Source organism: Chamaea fasciata, unplaced genomic scaffold, assembly GCF_029207755.1.
Source record: "Chamaea fasciata isolate MVZ Bird 193981 ecotype frontalis unplaced genomic scaffold, bChaFas1.0.hap1 SCAF_19, whole genome shotgun sequence".
NCBI classification, from domain to species: Eukaryota; Metazoa; Chordata; class Aves; order Passeriformes; family Sylviidae; genus Chamaea; species Chamaea fasciata.
Genome location: NW_027094104.1, coordinates 7,000,041 through 7,013,939, shown reverse-complemented (window position 1 = coordinate 7,013,939; position 13,899 = coordinate 7,000,041). Strand labels below are relative to the sequence as shown.

At 45.5% G+C, this 13,899-nt stretch overlaps 1 protein-coding gene across 1 annotated transcript; it reads left to right on the top strand.

Moving 5' to 3' along the window:
• The first annotated feature begins 5,830 nt into the window (after nucleotides 1-5,830).
• On the top strand, nucleotides 5,831-12,948 carry SUMO2 (small ubiquitin like modifier 2). Its single transcript, XM_066200349.1, has 4 exons — nucleotides 5,831-6,018; nucleotides 7,467-7,598; nucleotides 10,651-10,722; nucleotides 12,262-12,948. Exons 1-4 carry the CDS (start codon nucleotides 5,998-6,000, stop codon nucleotides 12,322-12,324), a joined length of 288 nt encoding a protein of 95 aa, XP_066056446.1. The 5' UTR covers nucleotides 5,831-5,997; the 3' UTR covers nucleotides 12,325-12,948.
• Nucleotides 12,949-13,899: the final 951 nt, after the last annotated feature.

Genomic DNA, 13,899 nt, shown 5'->3' with positions numbered 1-13,899 from the left:
GGCTGCGGAGGCCCCTCCGGGCTGCCCGCGCCGCTGCCTGCGCGCCCCGAGCCCCGCGCCCCGCCCGGCCGCTGCCGCCCCGGCGGAGCCGCCGCCCCGCGACGGGACGGGACGGGACAGCGAGGGGCCGCGGGTCTCCGCCGGCTCGGGGCAGGCGCCGCCGCTCGCCCCGGAAGCGCCGCCCGTTCCCGAGGCCCCGCCGGGGCGGGACGGGCTCCGCTCCGCCCCCGCCCGAGCTGCCGTCCCTGAGCGCCGGGGAGGGCGGGGAGTGCTTCGAGCGGGCTTGGGGGACGGACAGAGGGACGGACGGATGGATGCCACCCCATCACTATCTGCCTCCTTTTCTTGTCAGAACAGACTGAGTGCTGCGTGGTAGCATTGCTGGCCCTGGGTTTGTAGTGCAGTGATGTAGTTGGTCCGTCAGCGTTCACAGATTCACCAAAGGGGTCAAGTTGGAAGCACCACAAACTCGGGTCCCAACTCCCTGCTCCAGCGGGCTCATCCCAGAGCACACGGCACTGGATTGTGTCCAAACAGTTCTGGAATATCTCCAGTGAGGGAGACCCCACACCCTGCCTGATCTCTGTTCAAGAGCACAGTCACTCGCAGTGTTGTTTTCATGCTCACTCCATTGACCGATTGCTGTGTAACAACCAGTGCCTCCTATTTCTTTATGCATGTCAAACAGGTAGAGAAGCCTCTGGGATGCTGAAGGTGATGCTTTCTGGAGCTCTTGGGCATTGATAAAGCTGATGAATCGTATTATGTGCTTTGACCAGTGAGTTGTGTGCAGGTTGGGGAAGGACTTGAAATGAAGCAGGATCGCAGCAAGAAGAACTGCCATCGAGCCTCACTCACTCACTGCCTAAGGGTCCAGGAAGAGGTCAATATCCCCTGGACACCGGGTAGAGGTGCCTTCTGAGGTTGCTGGAGGCTCATCACCCTTCTGCTAACGCTGGGAGCTCACCTGTCATGGTATTCAACTCAATAACCTGGTGTGATAAAACACTAACAGCACCCTGTTCCTCTCTTTCCATTCCGCTCTCCTTCCCACTTTTGTCTACTCACTTTTTGCCTGTGCTAACCAATAACCAAGTTTTTCAGCAATAACCTTTTTAAGACAAGTATTAGCAGTGCTGCTTTGCTAGTCTCACAGCTGGAACCAGTCCCACTTAAGCTGGTGCCTTCCCAGGACACTCACAAAAAATTAACATTTCAAGATAATGTAAATCTTTTGCTGTCCTTGTATGACAAATGCTGCAAAACTCCAGAGCTAAATTGCCCTTTCTTACTTATCAGCTGCTGCATCCATCATTTCCAAAAAAAATAAAGCCAGCAGTTATCTCTGGGAAGAGCATGTCATGTAACCAGTCACACTGAGAAAAGGAAGTGGTGTCTGTTCAGGTCAGAAGGAATGAATTTTTGCAGGTTGAACAAATTAAATACTTAGAAAACTGCTTGAGAAGCTGAAGACTAACCAATTTTAAATTCCTCACCATTTATCATGAGTAAGGGTCTGTGTTTTATTATTTGAGGATGTGGCTGTATTTGAATCCCTGCTGTACAAAGTCAAATTCACCTACTGTCTTACGCAGTGGTGCTGCTCTGTGCTGCAGACTTCTGAGGATGTTAGTGGACATTCCTAGATCCAAAATACCATTCCACACATCACTAAAAGGCTCTTGATGCAAATCAAAACCGTATGTCTGAAAACCCAGCAGTACAAGGCCTCCTGCCACTGTTCCTCAAAGCTAAGGTGATGTTTTTATAACTGCAGCAGTTTCTTGTGAGTGGCAAAATATATTTAGAATATCCATGTAACCTGTGTAGGGATCCACCATGGAGGAGGTGGATCTAGGAGTAGGACAGTGTCCTCTGTTGCTCCCTGGTCCATCTGTGTAAAGAAATTCTGAAAGTTGGAACTCTTTGATGTTCTCCTGCTGTCTCTTGGCACACAGCATCCACTTTGCTCACTCTCTAAAAGTGTCAGAGGTTTTTCATATCCGCAGCATCTGTTGTTCTCAAATGAATGATTCCTGGGGAAATCATCCTGGGAAAGGTGAGTTTTAGTATGAAATCTTGACCTTTTTTTTTAGTCCTCTTGAACACTGGCTGGAGTTCTGCTCATATCTAGAAGGGAAACCTTCCTGCTCACCTCTCAAGGAGGCTTCTGTGTTTCTCCAGTCCACATAATTGAGCAGAACTGGGAATTTCCATGTCAGCGTGGAACTTCACATTGCTCAGAAAGGCTCTGGAGTACAGGCTGTGGGTCCAGCAAGGAAAGCAAAGAGAAATTGTGTGGTTTACAGTCAGGAAGGAAAAGGAAAAAAAAGAAAAAAAAAAAAAAGGATCTGATGAGGATAGGAATTACCTTGTGCAATAGGATGTTTGGAAGCTATTTGAGGAACAGAGGGAATGATCACCATCATGAACACGGTAGGCAGAGCACAGGCAGGGCTGTAGGCAAAAGGTATTTTCTATTCCCAGGGCTAAGACAGAATTAATGAAGAGCAAAGTCTGAGTAAAGCGCTCAGACCCGCAGGGTCTGATCCAGTAACCCAACACATTTATTTACACCTCTAAATTACTGTTTGCTTTCGGTTCTTGCCTTGGACTCAGTGCAAAATAACACCCAGTTCTAAAGGGGCTGGAGCTCTTTTTGTAGACTAATGCTTGCTGATGTGCAGGAGCATACACCTTCTGCCTGTAGCTGCTTTGTTGTCAAAAAAAATAATGTTTTAAAATCCCAGCATGAAGGGCATATATATGGAATGCCTGTGTTCCCTGCCCTCTTCATCAGAAGGTGGAGAATTAAGCCAAAGAGCACTGCAAAAATCTAGATTTTTTCCTTATAAAATTGCAGTACAAGAACGAAACAAAGCATGGAAATATTTTAAGAAACAACACGTGGAATTTTTTTCTCCCAGAGATGGAATTGCTCAGGAATTCTCACCGTGATGCTTGCCTTCCGCTCAGTGTACTAAAGAAGAGAAGCTCGGAGGGACAAAAAAGCTTTGCTTTGCTCCCCTCTGCTTTAGCGCAGACCCTCCTGCAGGAGTGGGGCCTTTGTAGTTCCCAGTGTAGCTTCTCCCCCCACCGCTCGCTCCCAGGGCTGCCGTCGGACCCGTTTCTTTGCAGGTTTTAGCACTAATTATTGTCAGCTCCAGTTTCTCAGAGTTTCCACTGTTGCTATGTAAAAAGAAAAGCCACACAGAGATGAGGTTTGTAGAAACCTGCTCTGTGATTTGGAATCTGTGTGATTGGTAGTGAGACCAGTGCTGGTGCAGCTGAAGCCGTTTTCAGCCTTTCTGAGCACGTCTAACTCCCATATGTTCTCATAAATTCTAGAGTATTTTCCTGTCCTTTTTAGCACATTTGTTCTATTTGTGATGCTGCCTTAATGGGTATCTCACTTGACACCACTCCTGCTTTCAGTTCTTTCATGCCATGCTCAGGCCTTGGCCAGTTTCATCCCACCTCCCCAAAAAATCCTCCTCCTGGACCTGTAGCACAGGGATCTTCAAGGAGAGAGGGGGAAGAAGTGACAGGAACAATATAGAACAGGACCATCAAGCCCCATGATGCCCTTCCTCACACTTCTCTGTGATGTTGCATGGTCTCTTAAAAACAGAACTTAAGGTCCATTGGGAATTACAACTCATTTTTTGTTCTGTGAAGTACCCCATGGCTTTGGAGTTTCCCTTTAAAAAGCCATGGATGAGACAGAAGGGTGGGCATTAAGGTGCTTTGTTTCCTTGTTCTCACTAGTAGTTCTACTTCTTAGTGGTGATGATGGACTTTGAGAAGGTCCAAACCAAGTGGCCCATTGCTTTTCAGAGCTCAAATGAAAGGAGAAGGGAGATCATAGGAGCCTGAGGCATCACACATGAAGGGGGATTTGGGTAGAAGCACATGGTCTTCCCCAGACAGAGTGCTTCTCACCTCCCAGTACCTTAAACAAATAGAAAAATAACAGGATGAGTAATTAAACACAGTGAAAACAGGCAGGATCAACTGATTGATCTTCTGATGATAAATCAAGTAAATTGACATAGGTAGGAGTGGAAAGCAGAGCTCAAAGGAGGATCTGTTTGAGTGCTGTCACAATTTGAAACAGCATCTGTTGCCTTCTTGGGTCAAACGCTTCAGTGCCTGGGATTTTTTAAGAACTGACTGATTAAAACTCTTCAGGAGGAGTAAAATACTAAAACAAAAAGGTTTTATGAAATTTCAGGCTAAATTTTCGACTACAAGGGATGGTAAAAGACTTCACTGCTCACGTTTTGTGGAAGCTCAGGCGGCTGCCTGGGCCATCCTTCTGCCACAGGTAGGGCCATGGCTGTGACATTTTCTCAACTGGGTACTTGGATAAAGGTTTGGCTTCAGCTTCCTCTGCCCAGTGGGTGTTACTCATCTGCAATTTCCAGAAAATTGCAGTAAAAATCCAGTCTGTGCTCAGAAGGAGGGAGCCAGAATGTGAAGTAACATTATAAAGGCAGAGGAGAGGGACCAGAACTGACGGTGAAAAGCAAGTCTACAGCTCTGCCCGTAAGTGAAGTGTCTCTTCAGTCAATATTTCGCTACATGAGCAGTTTATTCTGGACAAGGAACATCTCTGAAATGGTGCAGAAAGTTTTGGCCTGCCAGGAGTAGGAGGTTTGTGACCACACGGCCACCTTGGTGTCACAACCAAGAGTGCTCCCACGCAGAGCAGCACCAGCGTGGAGTGATGCACACCTGGAAAATCCATCCGTGGGGGACTGACAGGGATCATTTTCGTGGTGTTTCTTTTCCATCTATGTGATGCAGAGAAGCATTTGACAAATGATAGCGGCGAGTGTAATGCTGATGAAAAAAGGCACAGGAACCATTTTGTGTGAATCTGTGAAATCTCTGGAGTTATTGAAAATTTCCTCCTCCCTTCCACTGGGATGAATTTTAAGAAATCACATAATTGGTGGTGTATCCTCTGATTTATGTCACTTATGTAGTGTAATTGTTGGGGCGCTGCAGGTGCTCTGTTCCCTCACAGACGTGGCATCTCTCCCACGACAGTTTTGGGAGGGCGGCCACGCTATCGGTGTCCTCCGTAACACAGCGAGGGGCACAAGCAGGACGGAGAGGTTTGATGAGGCAGTGACGAAGGAGATCACAGAACCTCAGGATCAGTGAGGTGGGAAAAGGCCTCTGAGATCGGCGAGTTCAACCTGTGCCCCAACGCCACCTCATCAGCCAGACCACGGCACCGAGTGCCACATCCCCTCTTCCCCGACACACCGCCAGGGACGGGGACTCCCGCACCGCCCTGGGCCGCCCGTGCCATTGGGCTGAGGGTGGTCACGGAAGGTGTGCGTGCAAACACCACCGTGCGGGGCACCCAAGGGGCACTGAGGGCACCTGTGGCAGGCGGCCCGGCGGCTTTGAGGGGATTTAAGATTTGAGGGGTCCAAGGCTGCTGGGAACGGCCCGGGGAAGTTGTGTTGGGGAAGGGCGCGGTGCGGGGCGCGGTGCGAGGCGCGGTTCGGGGCGCCGAGGGCGGCCCGGCGGCCATTTTGCGAAGGACAATGCCCGCCGCGCGGGGCGGGGCGGGAGCGCGCGCACGCAGCGCGCACGCAGCGCGGCCGCGGGTGCGCGCGCCCTTCCCCTCCCGCCGCCGCCGCGTTATGTAACGGCCGCGGGGCGCGCGCGCGCTCCCTCCGCCCCCCCGGTCCCCCCCCCCGTCCCGCCTCGCCCCCCCGCCCGGCCCTGCCTCCGCCCCCTCCCCGCGTGCCGGGGCCCAATGGGCGGCGGGAACGCGCCCGGGGGGGAGGGGAGAGCGCGGCGGGTGCGCGCGCGCACGGGGCAAGGCGCGGCCCCGCGGCTGTGCGTGCGCGCTCCCGGGCCCCCCCCGCCTTCCCCTCTCTCTGTGTCCCTCTCTCTCCCTCTCTCCGCCGCGCTCGGCCGGCTCTGCCCCCCCTTTGTGCGCGCTCCGAGCCGCCCCCGCATCGCCGACTCGCCATGGCCGACGAGAAGCCCAAGGTGAGGCCGGCGCGCTCCGCAGCTCCCGCCGCCGCGCTCGGCCCCTCAGGCGGCGGCTCCGGCCCGCAGCCCCCGCGCCGCCTTTGCGCGCCATTTTCCTGCGCGGGTGGGGGGGCGCCGAGACCGCGGCTCCCGGGGCGGGCGGGGGATCCCCGGGGAGAGGGGGAGCGAACGCGGGCCGCCTTCCCGCCCTCCGCGGGGAGAGAGGCAGGTCTGGAGGCGGTTTTTGCTGCCTTCCTCCTCCTCCTCCTCCTCCGCGGCCGCAGCATCCCCGCCGGCCTCCTCGGCAGCCGCTGCCCTCACGGCTCCGGCCCCTTTGTGCCGCTTCTGGCCCCGCTGGGGGTCGGGGGGGCTGCGGGGGCTCCGCTCCGCAGGGCAGGAATTAACAGAGGCCGCCGCCGGGGGGTTGGCTGGGTTTTTTTATTTTTCTCTCTCTCTCTCTTTTTTTTTTTTTTTTTTTTTCCCTCACCTCTCCTTCCTTTTTTTTTTTTTTTTTTTTTTTTTTTTTCCCTTCCCTCTTTCCCTCCCCCACGCGATTTATAAACCGAGTTGGAAGTGGCGGAGGGCGCGGTGCCGCGCGCGGGCTGACACATGGCGGGACCCGGCTCCCAGAAAAGAGGGAAAACAAAGCTGGAACGGGGGTGCCGGGCACCCCCGGAGCGGAGCAGCCCCGATCCCCGGCCCCCTGCCCTGAGCCCCGGCCAGAACACGAGGGACCGAGCTGGAAGTTGATCTCCGCAGTTTTCCGCTCCGAGAGGGTCGGGCTGCTTGATGTGGAGTTTTTTTTTTTTGAAACGTTTTCTGAAGGAGAAGACGGGCCGCTTCTGGTTTTATCACCGTTTCAAATATAGCCCTTTAAAGTATCTGGGAAGTTTGTTGGTTTTTTGGGTTTTTTTTTTGTTTTGTTTTTTAATGAGGACGTCAAACGGTAGGAAAAAGTTTAAGATGCAATGAGAAAGAGCCTTGCTGCTGGTTGGGATCGCAGTTATAACACAAATCAGCTATAACGGGTCATAGTTAGAATATAGGTAACTTAGGTAACTTAATTCCTTTCAGTGGGAGCACTGGTGTTGGGTATTGTGCTTTTGATAGAAATAACTTTTTTTTCTTTTTTTTGCTCCCCAATCTGTTTCTGAACGCCGGACCTGGTAAATTCTTCACTGCTAAATTTCCAACCTGCAGAATGACAGCTAATATCGGATTTTTTTTTTTTTTTTTTTTTTTTTTTTTTTTTTTGTATCTAGCTATTTTTCTTTAAATTTTCAACTGAGAAGTGCTGACCTTTATTCCCTAATTCAAGGTTTCAAGTCAGTAAACAGCTCTAATATCTTTATTTCCTCCTTTTTAATAACCTGTTGCACTTTGGTAAAATGTTAACTTCTTGTTTCGTACCTTTTTTTAAAAAAGTGTTGGTTGTATTTTTTTTTCTTCTTTTATTTCCTCTACAGGAAGGAGTGAAGACTGAAAACAATGACCACATTAATCTGAAGGTGGCAGGGCAAGATGGGTCTGTGGTGCAGTTTAAGATTAAGAGGCACACACCACTTAGTAAACTAATGAAAGCCTATTGTGAACGACAGGTATGATCTCAGGAGGAGAACGGTGTCTGGGGGAGAGCTGCTCTCCACAGGGATAGAGGAAGGCACTTAAAGTCTTAAAACTTAAGTAAATATGCCGAATGATAGAGATTGAACAGAAACTAATTGTGCTGTGGGGAAGTGTGTTGTCCTTGGGGTCTGTTGCAGGGTAGACTGAGAGGGTTGTGACAGGAAATGGGTGAAATAAAGATCTGGTGTCATCTCTGAAATCTGCATTTGTAGGTGGAGGCTTCTGGGAGGTAACGGCTGCTCTGCTGCTCACAAGTGTTAGTGTGGAAAGGCTGGGTTTGGGGTGTGCTTAGGGGAGAGTTAAGTGATAATCAGGGATTTTTATAGCTCTGAGTAACTTCTTGGACTGCTCATTGACTTGTGATTTATTAGCTTCATTGTACTGAGGTGAGAAGGTACCTTGAGAAGGAGCTGGTACATTTAATGATGAACTTTTTTTTTTCTCTCGTGCCCTGGTTGACAAATGAATCTTCTGAGAGACAAACACACTCCTGGTATTTGGTGATGTGGTGGCAGCTGCAGGCAGTCTCTGAGGCTGCAGGCAGCTATTGCAAGTTTTAAAAACACCTGTTTGAGTAGAGCTGTGGAACTCTTCCTTCTGAAGCTCCTGATAAGGGAAATTTTGTCTCAGTTTTGTCTCTGTTATCATGTTTCGTTGTGTTGTTTTTGTTTTTTTTTTAGTGACTGTCTGCCTTTAAAAAGTTCTAGCTCTACAAAAGTGTTCAGAATTTGTGATTTTTAAATTTTTTTAAAAGATAAATATTCAAAAATACTATTGCATGCAATAAGGTCAGTATAAGATATTGGTGCAGCTATTTCATCTCCAGGAAAAAAAACCCCTGTGATTCACATAGAGAGTGGTAAAACCCCTTGGGTCTACCCTGTGCCACAGCAGATAAGAGTAAAGACACAAAAAATTTGCTCTTGCTGAACATGTGAATATGTTCTTGTAGGAGTGTTCTGTGGAGAAATTAGTGAATGTTGGAAGCTGTGAGTTTGTTTTTCCTACCTCAGTCAAACAAACTCTTGTTATATTTTGCCAATCACTAGGTTGCTTTTTCCAGTCACAGAGTGCAGTTACATTATCTGTCTTTTAGGGAATTTGAGGATTGGTTATTTGTCTATAAAGTCCTGGCATATAAAATTTTTAAAGTATCATTCATTCTTAGTTACTTTGAAACAGGCAAAAATAAGATTCCAAATTGTCTTAGATTGCCAAAATGTTTACTCTGGTTAAAGAAAAACAAAACCAAAGCCAGCCAAAAAACCCAGGTATCAATTGGAGGGAAAAAAATCAGTAAATCTTGAGAGTGGGAGACATTTTTTCTGATCTCAGTTTTAAACTAATAAGTATCCAAAGAATATTTTTGTGGATCTAGATTTGTCTTTAGGTCTTTACTTCTGAAATTTTGCTTAAAAATATTTGTTACGTTTTATTCATGTGTTTATTTACCTAGCTAGGTACACCCCAACTTAAAATCCTTAAACTGTGGACTTTAGATTTCATTTTGGAGAGGTGGTAGAGAACTTAGCAGCTGTGAAGGATGATAATCATGTCTTGTGTGTAGTAGATATAAAGTGGAAGTAACTAAACCTGAGCGATCTGTTGAGAAGATCAAGGCTATTTGTGATTATTTTAAGTGGTGAAAAAATCATCCATGAACCATATTTCATGTTTTGTGGACGCTAAGCTCACCAAAGGACAGTTTTTCAGTATGTTTTCAGCTAACATTTATTTAGCTCCTAAAGTTGTCATAAACCTGGATGAAAACAACACTCTGGGAATAGGAAATACATGTTTCTTCAAACAAATGTCAGGGAAGAGGGCTCAAAGCAAATGTTGCTGTGCAGAAATGTGTTGCTGCCATGAGACTGAGCCACACACTTCCCTTAGACCAGATGATGTTCTGAGTGAACTCTGCAGTGTCTTGGTCCTGCTGGAGAAGGCATTTTGCTGTGAGCCATAAAGTTCATAAAAAAAAGTTTACTCACAGTTACTAAAATATTTTTCCTGACAAATCTGCTCCTCAGAAATAATTACTAGATTGTTTTCTGTTCTGTGTGACATCTGTGCCAGGCTGAATGAAGGCTTCTCTTCTAACTCAAGAAATGCCAAAGCATGAGCCTGCAATCCATTGGATTGGCTTCAAAGCCAGATTTGGGCTCTTGGATATTTAGATACTGTGGAGAGAGTGGATAGAGCTGGAAAGGAAGTTTGTGTCCCCAAATGTCACTGACCTGCCCTTGCAGAGTGTGGGGTGCTGGAAGATACCTTGGAAAATGCACTGGTGATTTTGGAGCTGATGTTATCAATAGGAGATTGTTGGTTGTTACTCTTGAGTTACATTTTTCAGTCTCTTGGCCCAGGTGAGAATGAGAGAGAATCTTCTAGGGATTGAAGAGGTCAGCAAAATGAGTGTTGTGTGGTAGAAATGCTTATCCAAAAATACGGCCTAATTTCTGTAGAAAGTAGAAAATTCCTTTATTTTTTTTCCATCTGTGCATGGAAAAACTTTTGATATATTGATTTCTTTATGATAGGAATTGGAGGTCAAAAAGTTTCCATTAATTACCCTTTGCTGCTGCAGACTAATTTTGTTGTTGCATTGCTGGAAGAAATATTTTAGAGCACCTTTGTTTTTGGGGAAGATCAAAAAGGAGTGTTGAGTGTCACTGTTGGACATTTGTTACCTAGAGTGTTGCACCTGGTTTTGAAGTGAATTACCCAAAAGCACAATAAACCTGCTGGCCTTTAACACAATAAACCTTTTGGGGTATAGCACAAATGGCTTTATTTTAACTCGGTCAGTGGGGGCACTGTTGCTTCTCCTGAGTTGCTGGACACAATGCAGTGTTTAATACAAAACAGATTGCAGGGATTTGGAGTGAAATGCCTAAAAGTCAGGGCATGAGGGAAGGGCAGAATCTCTGGTGGCTTTTAATGATGGTGCTGCAATTCAAGAGTAAACTTCTGAGTACTTCTACAGCAGATTTATTTCCCTTTGTGTTGCTTCTCTTTGTGCAGGGGTTGTCAATGAGGCAAATCAGATTCCGGTTCGATGGGCAGCCAATCAATGAAACAGACACACCTGCACAGGTAAACAGCACAAGCAAGGCTAAAGAACTACTTGCAATTTGCTGCAGGACTTGATGCTTCTGTTTCCTGTCGAATAGTTACGTGAATGTGTTTATTACTGATAGAACTGGATTTTTTATTTTTTTTTAACCATTATTTTGGTGTAACTAGTTTAGGATAATTAGAAATGGAGTCCAGGACTTTATTTAGTGTTTTGAATAATAAATCTCTTATCACTGTAATAACAAAACAGAAGACTCAAGTACAATGTACAGGTGTTGAGTCCTGTAAAACTTCTGCTGTATTGATTCTTGGCTCTGAGATAGGGATGGTAAGGTAAGAATTGAAGTTTTTCTTGAAGCCATGAGTTTATTTTTTGTATCAAAGCTTGCCAGGATGTTATCAGAGAGATCCTGTTAGCAAGCTTGCATTTCTAATACGAAACTAATTTTCTGTTGTTTGTAATCTGAAGCTGTTTCAGCAGCATGTAATTAATGAATATGGTGAAGTTTGAGTTGTCTTTAAGTGTTTGGAGGAAGGTAATTCCAAGAACAGGATGGTTCCTTGTGGCTCTGGAGCATTTTTTTGTCCTGCCTCACAGAACTGTGTTTAATCAGCCTGGACAAGTGATAGTTTTATCTGCTCTTCAGAACCTCTTGTAATGAAATAACAGACTTCAGTTTCTAGTTCTCAGTTTTCCAAGCTGTTGCTTCAAAGATTGTGTCTCTTGTGGCCCCAAGGCATGCAACTTTTTAATTTGCAACACTGATAATTGAGGCAACAGGATGATTTTTCTTTCCATCCATGTTATGCCAAAGCTCAGGATCAGTCTTTGTGTAGCTGTGGTAAATGGCATAGACCAACTTGATTTCCTGAGCAGCAGTTGAGTCTGTTTAGAAATAAAACTTGCATTAGTTACAGTATCACCTTCAGTTTTGGTACAGATTTTGTCAGTAGGTGCCATTAACATCCCAGGAATATCAACTGTAAAAATCAGGATGAAAAAAGAGAATTATATTAATGAAGTGTTGCTGTTCTTCACAAGCAGTTGTTACATGGTTACATGCAAAGTGTTTTTAATTTTTTTGTGATTGCTGCTCCTTGGTTTTACTGCCTGGTTGGGCAGGGGCCTTAATTCCAGTTTGGTTCCCCAGTGCTGTAGCCATTTCAGCAGCAGCAGCCAGCTGGAATTGTGGCAATGTTCTAAGGTAAACTCAGGGAGTAAATAGGAGAACAAAGGTGCAATGGCAAAGCAGGCAACAGAAATCAAATATTATCAATCTGTGTCTTAGGAGTCACACCATGTACCCTGAAGTTAGTACTAGAATTCATTCTAGGTCAGCAGTTATCAATTGGCTTTTTTTTTTTTCTGGACAGTTTCTTTGCTTTTGAGTCAGTGAGTTTTGTTAAATGTACCAAGGGGTGGTGGTGGAGGGGAGTGGGGCTTCTCTGGTTAAGTTGCATAAAAAGTAAACATAAAGTCAGGAACTGTAAGAACAACCCAGGCTGCTGCAGAGATACGAGAAGAGTGAAAGCCCTTTTTTCTTTTTTCTGCTGTAGTTGGAAATGGAGGATGAAGATACAATTGATGTGTTCCAGCAGCAAACAGGAGGAGTTTACTAAAACAAACACAAAAAAGAACCTGCTACTTTCCTCTCCAGAACTGTGCTCCCACAGGCGACACTTCACAATTAGAAAAATGAGACTTGGTTCAGCCACATCCTGACTACTGCAGTATAGTTTTCTCTCTTCTCTCTGATTTTTTTTTTCTTATTCCTTTTATTGTACATAAAGTAACTGGTGATGTGCACAGACATAATACATTTTTTTTTTTAACTAAATGGCCAATGGTATGTTTTGATCAACATTTAATGGAGATGGGGTGGGAAAACAAACTGGTTCTGTGAAAATGCCCCTCTCTCCCATAGTGGCATGCTCCTTCTACTTTTACAGAATCACAGAATAAGCCGAGTTATCTTTATATTCCAGTAAGTTATTTTGCTCTCACTGTTCAAAAACAAAAACCTTGCATACCTTGTTTGATTGGATAATTTCAATGTTTTTCTTTTATCATTGTAAAACCAAGGGCAATTTTATAACTTTTTTGTACGTAGCTGTTACATGTAGAGCAATCTCTGTCTAAGTAGGGGTAAATTACTCTTTAAAAAAAAAGAAAAAAAAATCCTAGATAGTTTTCCCTTCAAGTAAAACGTCTTGTTGTTTAAATAAACTTCTTGTTTAAAATAACTAGTTTTCTTTCTTTTTCTGTGGAGTAGTAGTACTCAGCACCTGTATTTCTTTCTCTGCAGCACTTTAGGCTTCTCAAATCTCAGCTTTCTCTGTGGTAAGCAAGCATAATCCCCCTTGTCTAGGCAGAAGACTGTTGGAAAAGGAAAAGCTTCCTTGACACCTGTCAGTCAGCAGTTGAACTGGAAATAGAAGTCAGTTTTCTCTTACTTTGATTTCTTTTTAATTTTTTGTGTATGTTCTGATAAGCCAAAACTGTTTGATTAGGCAAACTGCAAAATACTGAGCTACTTAGTAATGCCTTTGGGTTGAGCTCTTCTTTTCAGTCTTTAATAGAAGCATCAATATTGTTGTTGCAGTAGTTTATTTAAGACTCTGTATTTGAATGCTTATTGATGTAAACATTAAGTTAAAGAGAGCAAATAATTTCATTAACCGTTCAGTTTACCATGGTATCAAATGGGAGCTGCCTGGAAATGTAAAGCAAAAATAAAAAATTGAGTTCTGTTTTTGGGTGTATTTAGCTGTGGTGGTGGAGATTCCAAGCTCTGCTTTACCCCACTCTGCTGTGCTGCTTGGAAGAGGGGAAGAGGCTGGAAGTACTGAAGGGAGCTGCAGTGATGGTGGTGCTTTTCAGAAGTCTTTTCCACAGTTGTTGAGTTCTTGGGAACTTTCTGGGGGAATTTAAGAGGTTGGAGTGAAATCCTTGGATGTTCGTGAAAGATTAAATACCTGTGAAATCCACAGCCCCACAGCGTTTTCTGATGTCCTAGGAATGTTCCAATACTTTAGAGTGTTTGCAGCAAGTTAATGCTTTTCTAGGTACAAATTTCTTAGTAGAGACCACTCTTTGATGGTAATTTTTGTAACAGTTAATTCAAGGAGTGATTATTACACGTGGGGCCTGTGCCTGCTTGAGCTGGAAGTTTTGTGACAGAATGATGGGTGTGT